At 38.1% G+C, this 24,650-nt stretch overlaps 2 protein-coding genes across 3 annotated transcripts; both read left to right on the top strand.

The window, feature by feature from the left end:
• Positions 1-2,049, top strand: LOC129762111 (synaptic vesicular amine transporter). The gene is made up of 3 exons (XM_055760096.1): positions 1-370; positions 427-1,512; positions 1,570-2,049. Exons 1-3 carry the CDS (start codon positions 268-270, stop codon positions 1,863-1,865), a joined length of 1,485 nt encoding a protein of 494 aa, XP_055616071.1. The 5' UTR covers positions 1-267; the 3' UTR covers positions 1,866-2,049.
• A 12,128-nt stretch (positions 2,050-14,177) lies between these two features.
• On the top strand, positions 14,178-24,253 carry LOC129762110 (serine protease 7-like). 2 transcript variants are annotated; one of them, XM_055760094.1, is made up of 6 exons: positions 14,178-14,463; positions 14,523-14,701; positions 14,768-15,416; positions 22,985-23,196; positions 23,254-23,606; positions 23,668-24,253. In XM_055760094.1, the coding sequence occupies exons 1-6, from the start codon at positions 14,400-14,402 to the stop codon at positions 24,224-24,226; spliced, it is 2,016 nt and encodes a 671-aa protein (XP_055616069.1). In that variant the 5' UTR covers positions 14,178-14,399; the 3' UTR covers positions 24,227-24,253. The 2 variants fall into 2 exon arrangements, with proteins under 2 accessions (XP_055616069.1, XP_055616070.1); XM_055760095.1 differs by having other exon boundaries at positions 14,179-14,463; positions 14,523-14,686.
• The last annotated feature ends 397 nt before the right edge of the window (positions 24,254-24,650 follow it).

Genomic DNA, 24,650 nt, shown 5'->3' with positions numbered 1-24,650 from the left:
ACCGAGAAAGACGTGGCTTCGATCCGTGAGTCCGAAACGAGTTGATTCGATGGGTATCGTTGAGTGATTATTAGACGGGAAAAATCAATTCCTGTAAGAAAGTTGCGTTCAAACATAGTTATATTTAAATTAATCATAACATTTCCCAAACTTCATTGACTGGGACTGCGACATGCCTTCACTTTTGGATGCGTAATTTAAATCGGTAGTTTTAATTTATTTTCGAAGTGCGTAAAACCAGAACTGTTAGTGCTCGTTTACTACAATATGTTTTCGTTTATCAATGAACATCGACGGCCAAGTCGCACAAACATCGCATTCATAATATACATTTCGCTTTTTCTAGATAACATGTTGCTAACGGTTATTGGTGTGTTTCGTTTGACTCAGATTTTTATGAAATAACTAATTATTCCCTATTTTCAGTTCCAATACTCCCCGACTATCTTGTTCATTTCTATTCTGACTCGAACACATCTATCGCGATACCAAAAAGTGTTATATACAAGAAGTTCGATTTCCACTATGTTCCCAAGCTCATTGGCGCCACCAAGGGTCATGTTACCCTCGAGAACCTCACCATAACCGATCAAGCGACACTAGAGACGGAAAATGGATCGATCGGGATATTGTTGGCTGTGAAGGCACTAGTTCAACTGGTGTTCAATCCAATCGTGGGAAACATATCGTCCAAGATAGGCTATAGCATTCCGATTGCTTTCGGAACAATGAACCTTTTGATTGCATCGATTATTTTTGCCTTGGGCGAATCATACGTTTCACTGTTCATAGCACGAGCAATTCATGGAGTTGGATCTGCCTGCATAAGCGTTTGTGGGATGAGTTTAGTTGCTCAGATGTACATTGAACCGGAGAAACGATCGAAAATCATGGGAACGATTCTTGGAAGCATTGCTGTTGGCGTGCTCGTCGGGTATCCGTTTGGTGGAATAGTTTACGACATCGCTGGTAAAGATGCGCCATTCTACATTCTGACAGTCCTTACTCTGACTACATTCATAATGCAGTTATGTAGCTTAGATTTCTCCGTGCGTCAGCACATGTCCTCATTGATAGGAGATGAGGGTCACTCCAAGTGGTTGCCACTTCTGATGGACAGGCTAATCATCATCGTAGTCGGTTGCATTTGGATATCAACATCGGCTATGTCTATTTTGGAGCCATGTTTGCCTCTGTGGATGATGGAGAAGCTCCATCCAAAGAAGTGGCAGCTGGGAACGGTTTTCATACCTGACTCCATAGGATATTGGATTGGAACAAACTTCTTCGGAGGAATCGCTTACAAGTTTGGACAGATCAAAATAGCTATAGTTGCGTTGATTTTAGTCGGCATTTCTTGCATCATGATTCCATCGGCCAACGCAGTTTTTGAATTGTTTTTGCCGCATTTTGGGTTGGGATTGGGAATCGGCATTTTGGACGCGTCTCTAGTACCGCTTTTAGCAACGTTGGTTGATAGCCAATGCGGAAGCGATAACGAAAGCGACATTTGTAAGTGATGATATTATTCGTCTCCGTGCTTGATATTAATCGTTTTCTTTTTATTAGGCGAAGTTACACCGAACTATGGAGCAGTATACGCTATTCAACAGATTGCAGTAAGTTTGGCGTATTCATTGGCGCCAATCGTCGGCGGCGAACTGGTGCCATTAATAGGATTTCCATGGTTGATGCGAATAATGGGTATTGCCAATCTCATGTACGGGCCGCTGTTAATTTACTCCGGAATTCGCGAAAGTGTTCAAAAAGTTCTACAGAAACAATCGGCGATGCCGTTGACGGCGGCGGCGGAATTCACTGCCGGTGACGGAAACTATAAGCGTTTCTACAATACAGTAGACTGAACACAAAATGCTCTGTGTGTAACTACCTTCAATGAAAATTCGACGAAAAATTACTTTAGCTACCAATGAAGTGTGAAGGATTGAGTCGCTTATCGCATCCGAACACACGCAACAGACTCTTATTAATGTAGGGTATTAATCTAAATCTAAACTTCAGCTGGATGTTGTGGTAAGAATTTTATGTGGAGTGGAATAAACGAAACGAGTTCGGTCGGAAGCACGAATAGTTGTTTACGTTTTGTGTAGAGCGGACATGCGCGGTCAATGATTTGAAAACTTGCTGGAGATGACACAAAATCCATTTCAAATCGCAATATTCTAGGGTTCGGAAAATAATACTCTTATTATTTGACAAGATGTGAAAATTTCCATTAGTAGATACAGTTTTTTTTCTGGCTGTATATATATAGTTTTGTTCTTTATCGCAAATTATTAGACCCGTATTTGTTGTATTTTTTTGTTAGGGTGACCATTCCCATTTAGGGTGGTCCGAAAAATCCATTTTTTCGCATTTTTGGCAAAATGAGTTTTTTCAAAAATTCATAACTTTCGAACCACTGAACCAATTCCGGTATTCAACATATCAAATGAATGCCAATAATCTGGTCTTTTTTTGGAAAAATTCTAGAGTTGCGGAAAATTTGAATTATGTTTTCGTTTTTATTGATTGTATTCGTTTTTTTTGTAGCTTTCATGGTCTTGGGACCAAAGGCGCTATATTTTTTTATATTTTTTTCTGGAAAACTGAGGATTTTTCACACAATATATCTCGAAATCAGGGAGGCGTTTTTTTCGTTTTTGAGTTATGATTTTTCAAAGTTAACCGATGGTCCGAAACATCATTTTTTTCCACTACAAAAAAATCATAACTTTTGATCTACTGAACCGATTTAGATGATCGACATATCAAATTAAAGCCAATGAGCTAGTATCGTTTGAAAAAATATTACACTCTGATTAAAAATGGATTTTGTTTTCGTAATTATTGATTATATTTGTTTTTTATAGCTTACTTCGTTTCAAGACCAAGGGTGCTATAATTTTTTTATATTTTTTCCTGAAAGCTGAGGTTTTCTCACATAGGGCCTGATTCTCGAATACACTTCACGGTGAAAACGAAATAAACGGCACGCAATTGAACTACGTTTTACGAGTTAGTGAAGTGTCGAAAATAATAATGAGTTTTCAGGCAGAATGAGCACTTTTCAAATAAAAAATCATTAATGAAAATTAACTTCTTCGAATCAAACTGGTATTCAATGTGAGTGGAAAACTTTGTTTTCTTCATGTGATATAATAATCTCATACAAAAATTTTATCTGAAGATAATTTGTTATTATAATGATAAGTTTAGTGGGAAACTAATCTCGTATCCAGATGTCGATACCGTACCGTTGTCACCGCGGATACGTTTCATTCGGTTTCCACCGTGAAGTGAATTCGAAGTGTATTCGAGAATCAGGCTCATAATATATCCGTATACCAGCGAGGTGTATTTTTTTGTTTTTAAGTTATGATTTTTCAAACTAAACACGTATTCAGTTTTCGTTCAATATTTCTATGCGACTAGACTGGATGTATGTGACTATAATCCAATTAACTGGCAAGTGTGTTATTTATTCAAAAAAAGCTAGCTAGTTGGCTTTAATTTGATATGTCGATCATCTGAATCGGTCCAGTAGTTCAAAAGTAATAAGTTTTTGAAAAAAGTCATTTTTGGGAAAAAAGGGAAAAATGGTTTTTTGGACCATCGGATAACTTTGAAAAATCATAACTCAAAAACGAAAAGAAACGCCTCCCTGGTTTCGAGATAAGTTATGTGAAAAATCCTCTGCTTCCCATAAAAAATATAAAAGAATATAGCACTCTTGGTCCGGAGAGCATGAAAACTATAAAAAACAAATACAGGGAAACTTCGATATAACGTACCCTCGTTATAACGTACCCTCGATATAACGTACACATTATCAAGGTCAAAAAAAATTTTTTTTAATGTCTTTTTCTTAAAGAACAATAAATTATCTGTATTTTGATACTGAAGGTTGTGTTGTAACTTTAACCAATCCCGAAATACAACTGTTTTGTGATTCCGGATTCTAAATGAATAAAACTTCAATCAACCGAACGAAGGGAAACATCATGAGAAAAGTTGGCTTCGTCTTCTTATTGATTTTATTCATCAACCTTACTCAAACAGCAACACAATAAAGTAATATAAGCTACGTTTCAGAGTTCTTTAATATGCTTCGATACAACGTACAATTTTGAAAGTAAAATGTACGTTATATCGAAGTTACCCTGTACAATCAATAATGACAAAACCAAAACCTGGCAAACCTGATTTTTTTACAAGCGTAGTATTTGCGAGAATGACTAGCTAATTAGCTTTCATTTGATATATCGACCGTCTAAATCGGTTCAGTAGTTCACAAGTTATGAATTTTTGAAAAATGTCATTTTTGGAAAAAAAAATTATTTTTTGTTAGGGTGGTTATTTACATTTTAGGATGGTCGGAAAAGTCATATTTTTAGACTTTTTTTTCGAAAAATGACTTTTTTAAAAAAATCATAATTTTTGAACTACTGAGCCGATTTAGATGATCGACATATCAAATTAAAGCCCAATTAGCTGATCTTTTTTGAAAAAAAATACCAGAGTTGCACAGAAATTTGATTTTTGGTTCCGTTATTATTGGTTGTATTTGTTTTTTTATAGTTTTCATGGTCTCGGGACCAAAGGATTTATATTTATTATATTTTTTTTTTTTTTGAAAGCTAAGTATTTTCAAATAACATATCCAAAAATCTGAGAGGCGTTTTTTTAGTTTTTGAGTTATAATTTTTCAAAGTTAACATGTTTTTGCCCAGGTAGCTTAATTAGTAGAAAATAGAAATAAGTATAGTTGTCGGTAGGTATTAAGGACAATGAAAAACATGTGTAGAGCTTTGAAGCTTGCTGTGTATACAGCCATTCCATGCTAAACCGATATAGTGGTTCTCATATTTTCGTGAAAAGTGGTAGTTTTGTTCTTTATCGCTGGACTTTTGACCCGTATTTTTTTATTTTTCCAACCCAATACCTAAGTCAGTATTAGCCAAGGATTTACAAGAGAATTCCCGTTTTATCAAATCCCCGGCAACGGTACTATCGTTTCCGAGTTCGAGCAGCTGAGCATACCCAAGCCTAATTCTAGCCGATACTTCAGGCCCATTACTTACCCCAAGGCATGTCAAGAAAGTTTCCAACCCGAAAAAATCCTTGTCCGATCAGGAATCGAACTCAATACCTATGTCAGCATTAGCCTTGAATTTACAAAGGAATTCCCGCTTTACTAGATACCCGACAACGACCTACTAATGCGATCATTTTCGAGACCAGACAGCTGAGCAAACCTAAGCCTAATTCCAGCCGATACTTCAGGCCCTACATTCAACCTAGGGTATAACGTGTCAACCTGAATCAATGGTTGCAATGAGATCTGCCACAACACAGAAAAATCTTGTTGGAATTATCTGTAGAGAAGATGAATTTACAAGTATTCCGATCGAGCTATTCCTAGCTTCACTCCGGTTTCCACATTAAACCCCTTGGAATGCTTTTATTTTATTCGCGGAAAACTACTTTCGCTTATGTTCGATCTCAAGTCTTTCTATGTTTGTCAACGCACGCGGGCTCAAACTATTGCAGACTTCACAATTATTTCATTTTTAAATTTAAAATAAATATTTAATACTGATTTAGGGTGACACAAAATATGTTTTCTAAATAGTTTTTTCTTCCTAAATTTGGCTTCAAATAATACCTATAACCCCATAATTTAACCCCCATCCCATTTGTATAAACAATCTATATATATATATATATATATATATATATATATATATATATATAAATCTCTTGTCACGGTGTTTGTTACCGAACTCCTTCAGAACGGTTCGACCGGTTTTCATTTATTCATTTATTCACAAATAATGCACAAAAAATTTGGTAGGCATGAGAATAGGTTGTAAACTATATACGATACCGGTTACTATATGGTTGATACCGATTAGGGTGGTCGTATGCAGAAAAAATTCTGAATATTTTTTTTCTTAAACTTGGTTTCATACAATTCATATTATTACAAATTTAGATCCCCATACCCAATTTTTAATCGTGATTTTTGAATAAATAATATTAGAATAATTCAACCGTCGTTCGTTTTTCATACAGAACGAATTTATTGATGTTATTGCTCTGTAATCCAATAGACTACGATCGAGTTGTGCAAATGTGGTAACCTTGCCACACAATTCGACATAGCCGACATTCAGCTCCGTGTTCAATTTATGTGAACCAAAAATGGTCATGGATTTTCGGGTGAAATAAACACGCTTTTAAAACAATAATTTAAAATGAAAAATTAGCTCTACATATCAAATGTGTTCTATGTAAAAAGTAATACATTTTCTGCAAGTGGGAAAAAATCTTGAACGAAAATTTTATCTAATGATTGTTTAATGAAGTTTAAAGTAGTTTGGATAAAGTTTTGGTGGAAATGCTTGGATATTTATGAAATAAAAGTTAAGTTGAGGCCAGGACTATGTCTTCTGTGTATGTAAACGACATCCTCTAATAATTTTCATTCAAATTTCAACAATTTAAAATTGGTTTCAAGTGTTCCAATCTGATAGAGAGTCAATTACTCCACGAATACGGAAGAATTATTCTGACGTTTGTTTTGCGACAAGGCCAGGTTGCCACATTTGCATAGAACGTTGGAATTTGAACTGAACGGATTTATAAATGCAAAAATCGAATTTAGAATACCAATGTGAAGACCTCGATTGAATAACAAAGATGAAATAATGCTGTTCCAAAAAGGACGATACATCAGCTTCATTGAAGTTGTCTGACGTATCATTGGTTTCCCAATTCATGAACGGGACTCAACAGTTATAAATTTAACCCACCATCTTGAAAAGCAATTGAACGGAATGAATATTGATTTTATTTTTTCTATGTTTCAACTTAAAATTTTTCTACTTAACACACTTCACACCCAAAATATTCACTAGACATAAATTATATGGCAGAACAACGTTTGCCGAGTTAGCTAGTATTCAAATCATTTAACCGTCGTTCGATTTTCGTACAGAACGAATTTTGTTTATGTTACGTTCATCCAAACATGTGCAAGTAACCTCAATTCGTCTAAAGCCAGGCGCATCGTCAGCGAGCTGGAAGCATTTTTGAATGATCACAATGAATTATTGAAATTCTTCAAATCAAACATACACGGATTATAAAATGACAATAACGCTATTGTCATCAATCCTGTTAAAACAACAGCTGGAGAGCACGTGTATAGATTCAAAGTGCAAGCATTGCTGGCATTATGGTGATTGCACGGTGACGCAAGAAATTGTGATTCGAGGAAAAAACAATAATCTGGGGTTCATCGTTGACACACACCTTTCATACGACTCGTTTCATCATATTCTTCAATGGCATTAAGGTTCTCAAAGTTCACTTTCTCAAAGTAGCATTATATGCATAATTTTCATTAACCCTCTACCGCCCAAGTTTTTTATTTATCTTAAAAAACCTACTCCACTTTTATCTCGAATTTCCGACTTTCAACATAGAATACTCCTAGCAGAAAGCTGCCAGCATAAAAACAATGTGTATGTGTGATAGATGAAAATATTCTAAAAACGTTTTAGTGGGGGTGAACATTGAAAATAATGTATGAATAATTTGAAAAGAGAAAAAATCCGCGAAACCCGTCTAAAGGCGGGCTTGGGTTGTAGAGGGTTAATATTTAGTTGAGATCAACAAATGCAGCACGAGGAAGAATAAATTCACTTGCGAGACTCTATCATGAGAAATGTCGACACAGCCTTTGCTATAGCCATCTCAAAACGCAATGCATTGTCATGGCATTACAGCGTGTGTGCGGTCCGATCGGATTCGTTTCCACATATTGTTGAACGTATTCGGTCCGATGGAAGATGCGAAAATTAACTCATTCACGAATTTTTGCATTGCAAAATCATACGAAACCAACACGATCAAAAACTACCATATTCTAACACCGATAATGACGTTGTTTTGTACCGCTCAATGAGGTCTCCTGAAATGGGAACCCCACCATGTTCCGGTTATTGTTTGGAGAAAATTGATTATTTGTTGGCATCGCTGTATCAGATACGCAATGTGTATTCACCAAGTACAGTTAGAATCACAATATACACCCAGATATTTGAAAAACACAGAGTGCTTGATCGTTTTGTTGGATAATTGAAGCTGGTATCGGACAGGTTCCGCAAAATATTAGATCCATATTTTTTTATTTTTCCGATAGGGTGATCATTTCCATTTTAGGGTGGGCCGAATAAGCATTCTTTTGTCAGTTTTTCCAGAAATGTTTTTTTTTTAAATTCATAAATTTTTAACTATTTTACCTATTTAGATGTTCGGCATATCAATTCACAGCCAATTAGCTGGTAAAAAAATACTACAGTTGCAGACAATTTTGTTTCCGTTATTATTGATCCTATTTTTTTAATAGTTTTCATGGTCTCGGGGCCAAGGGTACTATATTTTTCAATATTTTTTCTTGAAAGCTGAGGTTTTTTTAGGTAAAATATCCAAAAATCAGAGATGTTTTGTTTTTAGTTATGATTTTTCATATTTAACCGATGATATGAAAAAACATTTTTTTCTCGAAATTTTTTCTTCATCTAAATATATAAAAATCTCGTGGCACGATGTTCGTGGTCGAGTTCCTCCGAAACGTCTCAACCAATTTGCATGAAATTCTACACAAAAAACATGGTAGGCCTGAGAATAGATTGTAAACTATATATGATTCCGCTAGGATACCGATTCCCGTATATTTAATACTCATTAGGGTGCTCCTAGGGAGAATAGATAAAATATTTTCCATTTTGGTTTTCTTAAATTTGGCTTGTAGAAACACATAAAACCCCAAATTTTCACCTCATCCCCTATTTTCAATAACGATTTTTGTATTTTTGTATAAACAATTTTCAAACAATTCAACCGTCGTTCGTTTTTCAAAGAGAACGAAATTATTTACGTTGTTAAATGACAGATGGCACTACGTCCACTTCATCGCACGATCATCCACACATGCGCAAATAACCTCAATTAGTCTAAAGCCAGACGCATCTTCGGCGAGCTGGAAGCCTTTTTGATTAAGCACAAGGAATTATTGAAATTCTTCAAATAACACTTGCTCGGATTACAAAATGACGAAGATTATCAACATCAGCTGGAGTGCTCGTGCGCAAATTCAATGCGCAAGACTTGCTGTAATCATGGTTGGCGACTGCACAGTGACGCGAGAAATTGTGATTCAAAGAAAAAACAACAACCTGGGGTTCATCGTTGACACAAACTGTTTGTTGAGGACAGAAATTTATTATCCTAGTTTGAAATTATAAAATACCTAAAATGAATTGTATCCTAAATGAATTTGTCGTAGAATTAATTGTAGTGTAGGAAATTTATTTGCTATAAAACGTAATCCATCAACGTAACGTAATAGTTCGCGTCAATCTACTTGCTATCACTGTTTGCACGCATACATATGCAAATAACAATTATAAAAAAAATAGAATCCATTGTATCGATCACTCAGTCTGAATAAAACTATCGTAGCAGCAGGATATACCAAAATCGAATTTCTTCAGTTTTCCGAAGGTTTTACAACCACGTTTTCCTTGTCGGAGTGCCCGCGTACAGTTTCGTGCCTAGTTGAACAACATTTTTTCGCTCGAGCTTCTGGGAAGCTACTTCAACCTCAACTCTCATCGCATGCTGTCAACACTGTTCATAGGACTCATTCCATCTTCTCCATCAATGGCACTTACGTTCCCAACGTTCGTCTTCTCAACTTAGGGTAAGGTGACATTGGCTCGGAGTACGCACGAAAATTTGATTGTACGAAGAGAAACAAACAATTTTGTTCGATAGAAGCTAGCGCATTCGAACGAAGCAAGGGGGAAGCAATGTAACCACACCAATACAACTCAATGTATTTGTTCACTTTCACCATTGCATACAATTCGTACGACCACTTTCATGCATCCAGTGTCACCGCCGCCTTGATGTTTCTTACGTCATTTTTATTAGTACTTCAAAACTCAGGGCCTTAATTGACCATCTTTATGTTGTTACAGAATAACTACGTCCTCGCAACAATTATAAGCGATGGAGATCGATTTACGGTCGGTGTCCTGGCCTCTCTTCATCTCGCCGCTTGAAACTGCTATGCTCCGCAAGAAACATCGGGCTATTGTGCTATTAATAGCGCAACAATGATCAACATCAACTCTTTCCGCTATCTGGTTTAACTGGACAATGAAATAACAGAAAGGATACTCTTACGCCTAAATGACTACTATGTAATGTACCATGTGTAAGAAGCAGAAAGAATACTCTCACGCTGAAATGGCTACTGTGTTATTTAAAATTTAAAGAAACGGTAAACATGTAAAATATACACGATTAATTTCGGCTCTGTAACAGCTAAAATGCTAATGAGCCTGAACAAAGAAAAAAATGGAATAAAAAAATGATGATTCGATATGAACAGGACAACGTCATTCTACGATGTCATGGGCTGTACCAACAATTCATGATCAACATGTACGCGAAGGTAGAGAGCGAACGACTGCAATTCATATGACACAATCAACAAAATCAGTGAGGAAGAATACATTCAATTGAGCGTGACCGGAATAAATCGCCACAGTAAACAACTGCAACAGAAACAACCACTTAGAAAAAGTGTAGTATGCTAGAAATATTAGGCGCGGGAAAAACATCATGTGTATGAATGCCTCACATTTCTATTATAAATTTATTCTCTTGTTCTCGTTTTACGAAATTTATTCTGAGGACAATGTAATGGGGACGAAGTTCCCATTTGGCGAGGATAAGGAATTGAGGCGACCCAAGCCGCCAAGATGACGTGATCCGAGTACACCGCCGACCCGCCGTCGGAAGCGGCGGTGTCTCGCACGCAAACCTGGGATCCACTGATTGCCCGGTTAGTTTGAAACATAGGATACGATCCTTTAGCAATGTCCGACCGAGCTCTAGCGAGCGTCGGACGGTATACGTCTGCCCGGGGCGTTACGTTTGCCCGGTTAATTCTTGTTTTGAAATACAATACCGCGCCACAATATTTATAGCCTACTACGATTTTTTTTAAGAGTGGTGGTTTCTGTTGCAGTCGTTTTCTCCTGCGCTTTATTCCGGGAATCCAATTGAGAGACGCTGTTCTGAGCAACGCCGACACAGTAATCCATTGCTATGACATTAGAGCGCGTGTTCGGTCCCACATATTGCTGGATTTATTTTGTTGTATGGAAGAAACGAGGATCACCTCATAGACACATTTTGATTTTGGTTAGTCAACAAAATAAACCCTGGGAAAATCGAGTGTGCAATTTTTTCAGAAATTCCAGATCTGTCTGCTGATCAACTATTCACCCGTATTCAAAAATCCAATCGAATCAGAACTACCCGCACGGATCGCAATTTTGCATTCTGTAATCAGTTCGACTGAAGTCCAATCGGGTTATGCAAATGTGGCAACCTTACCACGCAATTCGACATAAGCTACATTGAGCTCCGTGTTTCATATCTGTGAAGCTAAAACAGTACTGGATTTTCGGGACACGTTCTTCGGAAAACAAGTCTACACTTACATACTTGCAATACATTACATATTATTATTACGAGAAGCTGAAGGTCATTGTGGAGGGTTTATTTCCGATGCATGATCCTACGATATGGCCACCGACACCGTACGCCGAAATAGCTTCCGAACGTTCTCAAGTTTCCAATGAAGAACTGGTAGCAGTGGCGAAAAGACTGCAGGTAAAGAAAGCGCCCGGCCCCGACGGAATCCCCAACGCAGCCTTGAAAACGGCGATTCAGGCGTTCCCGGACATCTTCAGGATAGTGCTACAGAAATGCCTGGATGATGGTCACTTTCCTAAGAAATGGAAGATCCAGAAGTTAGTGTTGCTGCCAAAACCAGGAAAGCCCCCGGGGGTACCAACATTGGAAAGGATTATCCTCAACAGACTGACGAAATGTACGGTGAGTGACCATGGTCTGTTAAAGATGCAGTTTGGATTTCGGAAGGCAGGTCCACCGTTGATGCTATCCGGACAGTGGTTGAAAAAGCAGAGAAGGCATCACAGCAAAAGCGGAGGGGCGACCGACATTGTGCTATAATAACGATCGACGTGAGGAATGCTTTCAACAGCGCTAGCTGGGAAGCCATCGCCGAGTCCCTACACCGTATGAAGGTTCCTGGGTACCTGTGCAGAATTCTAGGAAGCTACTTTCAGAACCGCGTCCTAGTCTACGAGACGAGCATGGGGCGGACAACGTTGACTATAACGGCCGGAGTACCACAAGGCTCTATCCTGGGCCCAACGCTCTGGAACGTAATGTATAACGGTGTGCTGAATCTGAAGCTTCCCAAAGGCGTGAAGATCGTGGGCTTCGCGGATGATATCGCTCTCACAGTGGCAGGCGAGACACTCGAAGAGGTGAAGATGCTTGCAACCAAGTCCATCGTCTCAGTAGGGAACTGGATGCAAGCAGCGAAACTGCAGATTGCTCATAATAAAACGGAAGTATTGTTGGTGAGTAACTGCAAAGCCGTGCAGCGAGCGGAAATCACAGTCGGGGAACACGTGATAACTGTTAAGCGTAGGTTGAAATACTTGGGGGTTATGATCGACGACCGGCTGAATTTCAACAACCACGTCGACTACGTCTGCGAGAAAGCAGAGAAGTCCATTAGCGCGATAGCAAGAATAATGCCGAATAACGCAGGACCTTGCAGTAGCAAAAGACGTCTTCTGGCCGCTGTATCCTCGTCCATACTGCGGTATGGAGCACCAGCCTGGTCTGCGGCTCTCGAAACCCACCGGAATCGTAGAAAACTGGACCGTACGTTTCGGCTCATGGCGATGGAGAGCAGGACAACAAAAGTCTGGCAATGCCTGTTGGTGGATTGGAAGGAGGAACACTGCGAGGGTCGTTTCGACGGAGCGAGCCCTCCTAGGTCGTCATCAAATCGGTGTGTACCCCACGAGAGCTGCTGTGACGGAGTGCGCGTTATGTTGGAGGGCACTGCCTAATCGGTGCTCCGTTGGGAAGAGAAATCCTGCGAGGGTGGCTGTGACGGGGCGCGCGTCAAGGAGGGCTCTTCCTAACTTCCTAAACGGTTCACGTCCCGACAGGTGAGAAACCCCGCGAGGGTGGCTGTGACAGGTTGCGCGTTGAGTTGGAGGGCAATTCCTAATCGGTACATGTCTCGACGGGTAAAAGAATTCCTGTGCAACGGATGTGCGTGGCGGAGTACAACGGATTCATAAATGAGATATACAGAGAAAAAGGGAAGGATCAACGCTAGTTAGCGTTGAAAACTCGTGAAGTGCATGAGCACAGCCGCCCCCTGAAGTAGTCGCCTAGATGTGGTCCCGGGGGGAATGAGGCTACGAGTAGAGGGCTTGGTTTTTGTGGGTGCGATCCCCACTCGACGTCTGGGTTATCCCTTCCCAGATAAGGCTGGAAGAGCGTTCCTCACCTCTATAAAAAAAAATACATTACATATGTTTTTTATCACAGAAAATATTCACTAGAAATCATTTACATGGCAGAACAACGTTTGCTGTGTCAGCTTGTTCGAGGGTCCTATATGAATTATGAGCCGGCTTGTTGGGTTTTCATGCGAGACAAAAAGTTGTTTCGCCAAGTCGGGAAGATTCTTCAACAAATTAAATTTAATCTTATCCGACCCCGGAGCTGAATTGTTACATGAAGAAGGGCAAACGTCGCGTACGGCGTTTTGTGCAGCAACGGAATCGGGGCAATCCTTTCTTGCCAATTTGAAAATCCAACGGTTAGAGTATTCCTCACTTTCAATTGGAACTAAACAAAACAATTCATATGAATTTCAAATGTAATACATCATATGTACAACAGTGTAAGAAATGCTCGGCGGAGACAAGCGATTTTATCGCAGATTGTATGGCGATTCACAGTAGTAAATGAAGCGTGGAATTCAGAAAATAATCTGCAAACACAATCCTTCCCGATCGACTTATCAAAGTTCATCCGATCAGAGGAATCGAATTCTCAACTGAGAGGTATAGCATTGTAAACAAAAATATGCAAAACACAAACAAGTTTACGGGTGTATGGATCGGGCAAATCCCACTCAGTTCTTCGTTCTTTCGCAATAAGGGGAATTCATTTCGAAGGGGATTATTGTCAGGAACAGTGAAACACTAACACACATTGAGTAAAAGCATAGTTTTGGACCTATGCTACAAGTCGTATAACGGCAATCACTCGAACTTCGCTCTTCTTCATGTTTTTCAAGATAATAGTTACTGGTTTTGGCTCAGCCTCATCCTCATCAACCGATCATTATCGCCAGTCTTAATTTGGTCCTCCAGCAGAGAGCAGCTCTTATTTGTGCGTAGTCCACAATGAATTCGGTGTTATCGGTGCTCATAAGTGTATTATTCCACTCTAGCGTTCATTCATATTTTGGTGAGTATTCATACGTTCGAATCAAACATGCAATGTTTTAAACGACAAATAAATTTCAGCGCGATCGTGTCGTTTGCCTGGATTGCCTAAAGCTACGGGACGATGTGTTCCAATCGAACAATGTCGGCAAATTTCCGATTATTTAGTGCCACTCCAATTTGAACCCAATCACGGCTTTAGGCAATATATTGAAGAGCGCGTTTGTGATCGACGACCAGACGGGGTAAAACACATTGCGGTTGACTCTAAATCATTTTTTAATCTGATCCAACATCCACTGTTTGTGTATTTTTTTTTTCAACAGTCCGTTCATGTATGTTGTGGTGCGGAATCCTCCGGTCATAAACAAGCTATGATTCAGCGGAAATCCCAGGCTCGGCAAAATTGCCGCACATTCCGACTCGGTCAAGGGTCTTGTGTACCTATCGCATCGTGTCCAGCGCTCTTGAACAGTAGCTTGGATTTGCAGAAAAATTACAATCCTACCTTACACCTTCAGTTAACCCAGAGCTTTTGCTACCAGGAGAAGGGTACAACGTATGTTTGTTGTGAAAAGGAAAAGCAGTTATCGTTCAAAATCACCAAAAAGTTAGGTTGGCAGCGTTGTCAAACTCCTTTTTTAGACGCTGGAAAATGTGTCCCACCAAGTCGTTGTGGGCTGATCGAGAACCGAGACATCGTGCCGGAGGTTTTCCAAGCATTTATGGTGGGTTGTGATCAGCCGAACAATGTGCGTCATATGTGTTGTCCCGAAGATGAAGTTCAGTACGATATTCAGTACGGCAAGCAGTGCACAACGCAAAGTGGCAATTCCGGTTATTGCACTGAGTCGGATCGTTGTGACGATTTCAATAAAGCTGCTGATAAACAAGCCTATGTGAGAAATAACTGGTGCTACACGTCTCTCGATCAAGTGGATTATGTGTGTTGCGGAGCAAAAAAGATTCTCAAAGGTTGGTACAACTATTGAAATATTAAATTGAAATTTTAGCGGAATTTTTCACGTCGTGAACCGGTGTTGTTCACCACGGGCATCGATCTCATTAGTTTTGCACCGATAAAATTCTCATATTCGTGAGTTATCATGTGTGTTTCTTGTGCGTGTATGATGCGTGTAGACTCAATTTAACAAAACATAAACAAAACATCTATTTCATTGTCCAATTTGTCGAAGATATCAGGTCGAATGAACCAAATTGCATGAGGAAATCCTAAAATACGATACACAAATAACTACCACTCAGCAGCTGAATACAACTGAGAATATTGAAAGAATGCCGAATTTCAGGCGTTTGTGATCAATGCATCACAAACACATCATGCATCAAGTATACAATCCCCTACCGCTTTCTTCCTTTCGTCATGCTGTTCTCATCTCTTATATGGCGCTAACTTTCCCAATCCGCGATGACGGCATTGAGCTTCGTATTACGGAATGGGGGAGACATGACAATGAAAATATGGGTTTGCAGAAGAAATGAACACGCTTTTAAAATAAACATTATGAATGAAAATTATTTTTCCCAAATCAAATTAGTAGGTTTGGTTACATAGGTAATTGAAAATCACTTTTGCTTGCAAGTAGTGACAAAATATATTTCTAAAATATCTAAAAATTGTGTCCAAAGATACTTTTATATTATAATTGTAAGTTTTGGTGAGAATATCTGAAAATTTATAGAAAATAGTTTGATTTAGGGTTAGAACAACGTACTTCTAGTAGGTAAACAACGCAAAAAAAAATTCATACAAATTTCAGCAATTTTAAACTGCCTTGGGGACGACTTATCTGATAGAGAATAGTTGGCCTCATACAAACTAATGTCGTATCCCGATTTTTGACGTAGGATTACGTCTTTCGGGAACATACTGGAGTACAAATTGAAAATCGAAAATCGAGCACATCGTGAAAATTGTCCAATTTCAAACGCTTATTGCTCAGTCATTTCATGATGGATTTATGAGATTTTTGCGTCAATCAATTTCGGCACGCCATAACAATTTTTTTACATTGAATAAAATAATATATGTCATGAAATTAACTATCGAATAATTGGAAAATCTCAACCCCTATCCTAACGAAATACCCACTTCTGATTGGTCGAAATTGACGACACATGCGGCGGCTCATGTACTTACAATTATTGGTCAGTTGTTTCCTGATGGATTTACGAGATATTTGCATCAATCGATCTGAGCACTCCATAACAATTCATCACAATTGATAAAATAATATATCATATGAAACTAACTAGCGAACAATCAAAAAATCTCCAAACGGAAATACCTCGTTCTGATTGGTCGAAATAGAAGATACGGAAAAATCAGCACATCAAAGTAGAGGGAACTTATTCCCTAACAGAGACATCGAAACCAAGCTACCTGGGGGAGATCGGCATTGCAAATACATGAAAGTAGGGGGAGCTTTTGTTCCCACCGACATGTATTCCCTAACAGATATTTCAAATCCAAGGTGTCTGGGAGAAATCAGCATGTAAGTACTCTCGTAGAACTGACGACGCCCACAAATGGATAGTCAGGGTTGCCAATAATATTTTTGAAAAAACTGGAAGATTGCTCTTAAAAAAACTGGATCCTGTAAAACCTTTTTATTTTAAGAAGACCCGTTATGATTTATCTAAATTAATGTTGGTTTTGTATGTAGTTCATAAAACTGTAACTGTAATTACTGTGAAATAATATTTGAGGAATGGTTTTATTTGGGTTCACATGCATTTTATGCAAAATATGCATTAGCTATTTAGGGGAGTTTGTTTGCATTGATTAAATCAATTATATTTAGAACTAAAATTCCTTTGAGTGACTATGAGAAACTAATATCCTTTTGTTGTAAACGGAAGCAAGGTCACTTGGGTTTTATATTTATATCAATTATAGTCAATGGAAACTATTCACTCTATGACCTTCTGAACTTCAGAATATTTTGGAGGATCTATAACATCTAATGCTTAATCTAGGCTGTTGAATAAAATTAATAATTGAGTGGTACCTTGTCTTTAAAGTAGTTTGATAAGTTTCCACCATTCGGGAAAGCTCTTCGTTTTGGAATTTTCGACAAAACACCGACGGATTGAACAAAATGGAAAGAACCGAATTATAACCTCGCCAGAGATCGATCCAAGGTCGAATGATGAATGTCAGAAAATAAAATTACATAAGGAATAGGAAGAGGGAGAGACAGATAATATTTGTGATTGTAAAGTTATTTTACATAAAATGGATAAAACTAGGGCACAATATGAAAAACTGGATAAGACTGGACGATATTCCAGACAACTGGAAGATTTTAGGGTTCAACTGGATGACTGGATCGAGAAAAAAACAAACTGGAAGAATCCAGTTTAAACTGGAACATTGGCAACGCTGTGGATAGTGCTCATTGTAACTAGCGTAGGCATTGCTGATTGCATACGTGCTGGCGAAAGAGTAGGGAGCGATGAATGAGTGTTTTTTTTCTTTTATTTTCGTTCCAATAAGAATCTTTCGATGGATTAATGGATTAATGGATGGATTAACCGAATAGAACTTATGTTTGATAGAATATAAATAAAATTCAAATTTGGAACTTCTAAGGTGGTTGATTCATGAAATTTCTCCATGAAATGACCTATACAAATAATTTCATATCAATGACAATTGAAATTCGCATTGAGGCATGTAGCATCGTGTTGCGTTGGGTTTAAAGCGAAAATGGAAATGGGTTGAGTATACACTCAGAAAGTAAAAATTATAAATGAATTTACGTTTTCCATTTCAAATATATTTTCTCTATAATAAAATAACACTTTTTTCCTGGTGAGAAAACTTGATAATTGTATTCGATAATGGTTATTATTTTATATTACATTGATGAGTTTTTTTTCTTTATTTCATCCATACATTATACAGCATCGAGAAGAATCCGGAAAGATGTCATCGTTACTGAAAAATAATCTGCCAGTTCCCCTTGGGATTGAAAATTACATTCAAACGAAAGAGTTTATTTTAATGTTTTCTATCCATATAATACTGCGTAATACTGTTTGGTTTTGTGATTTTTCAATCAGGTTCAATTAGCAGGAAAGCTTCTGAAGATTATTCTTCTCCATCAGTAGGATATCTTCGTATCCAATATTGGATGCATAAAATCTAGTGCCTCCAACGCAACGCTCTCGTTTTCGAAGTCCTCCAAGTATTAATTTATTCATTCATTCAGAATGGATTTAGATTCAACTTCAAACAAATTATCACTAAATTAACGATAGTCCTGCGTCAGCCTTGCGGTTATACCACAGATTTAACCCACTTCCTGTTTTCAATTCTATTTCTCCTCTGCAGTCGAACCTAACGGAGCATTTAGCGAAAACCGAGGTATCGATGATAATTCGATACCAATCAGTGCCATTGACTATGGATTTGATAGAGAAGAATACGATATGATATGGTGTAGCGGATATCATCGAAGTGGATATTATATTACATATCGATATTTGTTTACGAATGCTGCAATCGATGGTCGTTATTGGGAAGTTGGAATTGTTGAGAAGGGGGTCTTATTTTTACTGTGTAATTCCGAGGAGGAATCCATTCCTGAAGTTAATAATCCTGCCTCAGATCAACGATGATTTCAATTGTCGGGGTTTGGGGGTGGGTATTATTTGCGCTGGGTTTTTCCGAGGAGGAATCGATTCCCCGTTTGAGTGTTAATAATTCTTTTCCGGCTAAACGAAGTGGTATGATAATCACTTTATTCAAAAGATGAAATGTCTAAGATTTATATGCTTGTTACTTATTTATCAACGTTAGTCCTACGTCCACCTTGCGGTTATACCAACAATATAACCCACTTCTAGTTTTTTTAATAACTTTTTTAGTGGTTTAGTTATTTTAACTACTTCAGTAATACAAATTTTCATTCTAAATTGGAACAATTTAGAACTGCCTTCGGACCTGGCAAACTGATAGAGAATAATATGCCTCCCTTAACACTTTGATCGCCCCGTCACTCAGATCTTCCAAACCAGAAATGAGTACATTAGCCCTGCTGAAAGTGTGACATAAAATTCTTGTACTTGAACCGATTTATTTGATGTCGATCTACAAAAAATACAGGACAGTTATGAATAGAATATCAACATGAGACAATTGAGCTTGATGTTGTTTTTTTTTTAAACTAATAACAAACTATAACATTTTTTGTGTTTTTCTGGAAGACTAGGCATAAAAACATCGTTTTATGAAGAAAAGTGAAAATTGTCATAAAGTAACATGAGACAACCATGCGTAGAACGGCAGTATAGTAAGTTCTTCTAACATATCGTCCAGGTCTTTACTTGCGTATTGTTCTTCAATATCCTAATCGGAACTCGATGAGATAATACTCGAAACTTTTCTTCTAACGCTTCGCACTCTTTCGTCGTCACTACTTTCCTCGTTTTCAGATTTACTATTACGCCGCCCGGTGAACATTTTAGGGATGAAAAAAAAACATGTCTAAAAAAATTTTTGACGTAGGACTACGTCTTTCATTTCTATACCGGGGTGTAAAATCAAAGTTTCGAAAACGAAAGCGTTATGCCGGAGACCGAGATTTTGAGTATTAATAGCTCCTAAACAACTGAACGAAATGGTATGATAAACACTTCATTCGAAAGATAAAATGTCTACGCGTTCTTTACTTGTTACTTTCTGATCCAAAAACTTGTTTCAATAGTCTTAAATTTGCTTTCAAAATAGGCTATTGAAATCACCAATCGGTATATAAGCGAGCGCCGCTCGGAAATCCACTCAGTTCTAATTGATTGGAACATGTTGTCGCTGTTGTGGTGAAGCTCTTCATTTATCATGAAAGCGCGGATGAACGGTGTCACCCAGAGCTTGTTTGTGCACCTTAGGCCAGAAGGGAATCCATCAGGAGGAGAGTGATGCTACAAACGGTTCCCCGGGAAGATCTCGAAGCAGCCGCTACACACACACACATACACGCACGGAATTCTTTCCGTTTGGATCGAGAAATATCCGGAAAATAATCTGCCAGTTCCTCTAGGAATTTAAAAATACATTCATGTGAAAGAGTTTATTTGAATGTCTTATATCCATGTAACACTGTGACCAAATATGTTTCAATCAAGTGCTATTAACAGATGGTTATCGAGTTAGCATTAACCACTGGTGGGCTCCCAGTATCGAGGAAAATGTGGAAATATCTAATCGTTACTGAAAATAATCTGCCAGTTCCTCTGGGAATTTAAAATTACATTCATATGAAAGAGTTTATTTTAATGTTTTCTATCCATGTAACACTGTGACCAAATACATTAGGTTTTGTGATTTTTCAATCAATCGCAATCAACAGGATAGCTTCTGAAGATTATTCTTCCCCATCAGTAGGATATTTCCGTATCCAATATTGGATGCATAAAACCTTGTGCCTCCAACGTAATGCTCTCGTTTTCGAAGTTCTCCAAATATTCATTCATTCAGAATGAATTCAGATTCAACTTTATACAAATGGTCTCTAAATCAACGATAGTCCTACGTCACCCTTGCGGTTATACCATAGATATAACCCACTTCCTGTTTTTTTAGAATAAACAGCGACTTATCTGCGTTGCGCAATTATTATTCTCATTCTCAGAAAAAATGCAACTTGCTTCTTATTTTAGCTTTTTAACTAGGGTAAATGATCTTGATTTGTCCGATTTGGAGTGTTTTTACGCAACTAGTAAATGCAAATCGATGTTTCTTCAATAAAATCACATATAATCGACACGAATTTGGGTTTTTCCTTCTTTCCTTGTTTGTATTAGAGAGGCTTTAAACTTTGCAGCTCATTCGCCTCTATTGGGTTTGTTGAAAAGCCCCAAGTCTCTAGTTGCTAATATTACCATAAGGTGTTGAAATTATTCAAATTTTTATGTTTATGATTTTCCTCAAAGAGGAATTATGATCATGGTTTGACCACCTCTGATCATGGTTTGTCCAAAAAATGATCATGGTTTGTCCGGTTTTGGAAATGACCATTTTTGAATGAAAACATTTGAATTCTCAAGTAGATGTTGCATTTATCATTGCTTGAGTTTACTGTCATCATATTGATCCACTCCTAATTTAGTCTTTCTTCTGAATATTGCCTTGGGTATTTTAAAAGTGTTACTCTCAACACACTCAACACAGAGAAACTTTATTTCTGCTATGCGCGAAGGACACAATAAACAAACTGCAGCGCGCCAAGCGGTCGCCATAGAAATCATGTCGACAAAACAACATTATTGAATTGGACAACTCATGATCAGAATTTAGTTCATCAAAATGCGTGAATTTAATGGTTTAACTATGTAAATCTGATACAAATGGTGTGCAAGAATGATGTTTACAATATTTGTAAGTGTTATAATCCAGAAAAGGTCTGAATACGTGCCAAATAATCATCTAGTGATCGATTAAAAGTAAACTCGAATGAGGGGCGCATTGACACAAATAGAAGGTGTATTTTGTAATCCTTTAAAACATGTGATTCCGTAAAAAATAAAAAAATAAAACTGCTGTAAATCATGAAAAAGACAATTTTAATCATATGTTTTGAAACATTCGAATACTTGATTTGACAAAGGTGTGCTAAATTAGAACATTTAGAAAAGTGGACAAACCATGATCATATTTTCGACTGGACAAACCAAAATCATTTACCTTACCAAGTACGATGTACGATGGAAACGATGGAAACGACGGAAAAGAATCACGTGGAAATTCGGAGTTGTCAAATGTGATATAGTTTATGACGATTAATTTTCCACAAATGTGACGTATGTTCATAGGACGATAATTCACAGAATCTTCGCAATCGATTGAACAGAATATTCCATATTCTAGTATATAGAGTCGAATATAGTATATGGAGCAAGTACGTTCGGTTGAATTTCATTTTTTGCTAAAAATGCTGAAAAATTATTTTTATAAGTTTTGTAATCAGCAGTCGGTTGATTTCATTCGGATTCAACAGAAAAGTAGTCCTGAATCGAACCCGAATTCATTGTTATCGTTGCCCGTTTATTTCTCTAACGCGCCGACAGTTGAATTTGGGCCCCGGAAGAAACTCGACCGAATCGCCCTGGGCGACGAAAGTGTTAATTGAAAGTCACTGAGTCAGTAAATTTATCCGCTACACTGTAGAGAGTTTGTGCGCTCTCTTCCCATACTCTAGCGCGAAAGAGTGGTGAGTAAAAAGAAAATGGGTGGGTTATATCTATAATATAACCGCAAGGGTGACGTGGGACTACCGTACTCTTAGTAAGCATTTGTATTGTATTCATTAAATTATCGATTGAATGAAACAATTTTCGAATTCATTAATTTCAATTATAAATCAAAAGTTATTATTTTATTTTTTAAATTTATAGCACACATTAGTTTGTAGAATAAGAAATCAATTTTCGGGATGCAAAATTGGTCTCTATAGACGAAATGAATATGTCATATACGTAAAAACAACTGAATTCCTTTGGATTTCATTCCTCCATAGCCCCCGAGGAAGTATTCGACGTCAGGACCCGAGCGGGCGAAGATGCTCCAGCGTGTACAACGCCGAATAATACCGCAGGTCGATGCGTGACTCTGGACATGTGTACACCGATCGCAAACATTCTCAGACGAATATCTGCCAGTGGATACGCCATTTCTCCGGAACAGGCCACATACCTCAGGAACAGCATTTGTACGCTTGAGTCAACGACGGTGAGTCCTAATATAAGAAAAAAAAAAGCACACGAATGAGATACGTATTGTTTGTAGAGCACATCATACCACATTTGTTGCGACGAACGCGCTTTGCAAACGGCTAGTGCGTCACCCACCACTTCCACAACGACTACAACAGCAGCAACACCAGCTGAGCCCGGTATTGCCAACGATATCGCTAATCATCCAAATTTCCGATTATTGGATAGTGCAGGCTGTGGAAGATCGAATTTGGATGACAAAATCGCATTTGGGGAGCGAGCCGCGATGTATCAATATACTTGGATGGCAATGCTTATCTATCGTTCTGCGAGTGGCCAGGATGGTCCTGAGTGCGGTGGAACCGTTATTAATAGTCGCTATGTTATGACTGCAGCCCATTGCATTGATGGACAAATTGAACGATTGTAATAATTGAGCATTCAGATCATTATGTGATGTTGATAGTACTTATATACTTTGTTTTAGGCAATACGTACGATTGGGAGAATATGACACTCGTACCGATCCTGACTGCGATGAGTACATGGATTGTGCTCCGCCGTTTCAACGTTATAATGTGGAAGAGTATAAAGTTCATCCAAATTTTACGCGAGTTGTTCGTTCTGGCAACGACATCGGTCTACTTCGGATGAACCGTAACATTGTATTCGATAGCGACGTAACACCAATTTGTCTGCCATACACCGCGGCCCTGATCAGATTTGATCCAACACTTTACTGGATCACAGGATGGGGTCTAACCGAACGCTTGGAGAATAGTCCCGTTTTGATGCAGACCAGAATCCCATCCGTTGAATGCAGCCTGAATACCCACTCGATTTGTGGCGGTTTTGGCAATGGAACACTACATTGCAGTGGAGATTCTGGTGGGCCGATGAAAGTACAGGTTCCAGAGATCAATTTTCGCTATGTTCAATATGGTATTATCTCCGCTGGGCCAGGATGTGGACTTACAGGAGCGCCTGGTGTGAGTACGAGAGTGTCATACTTTATGCTGTGGGTTTTGGATAATCTCCGTGCATAAATAAAACAAAATCAATAAAATCAAAAACGAATATATATTTTTAATATTTTATTTTTTACTAGCTGACCCGGCAAACTTTATCCCGCCCAAAATTGGTTTTTTGTTATCAATACCTCAAAACATTCACGTTTTCTTACTAAGCGCAAGTTCATGAGTCCAATCGCAGAACTGTTATTGATTGATCTTCTAATCGACCACGTTGAATTTACCTTTTACTAAAAAAATTTCAAGTACTTCTACCAAAACTCATCATTATAATATCAGATTATTTTCAGATACAATTCTCGTTCAAGATTTTCAACCACTTGCAAATAACATGTTTGTGTAATGCAGAAATTTGTGTTTCATTTGTATGGTTGACCACCCCTCCCCCTCCTAGGAGAGAGTGTAGGTGTATCTAACCACCATAGAATAATTTATTGCA

The sequence above is a fragment of the Toxorhynchites rutilus genome, chromosome 1 (assembly GCF_029784135.1).
Source record: "Toxorhynchites rutilus septentrionalis strain SRP chromosome 1, ASM2978413v1, whole genome shotgun sequence".
Lineage (NCBI taxonomy): Eukaryota > Metazoa > Arthropoda > Insecta > Diptera > Culicidae > Toxorhynchites > Toxorhynchites rutilus.
The sequence above is the reverse complement of the archived record's forward strand: the minus strand, read 5'-3'. Positions and strand labels throughout refer to the sequence as shown.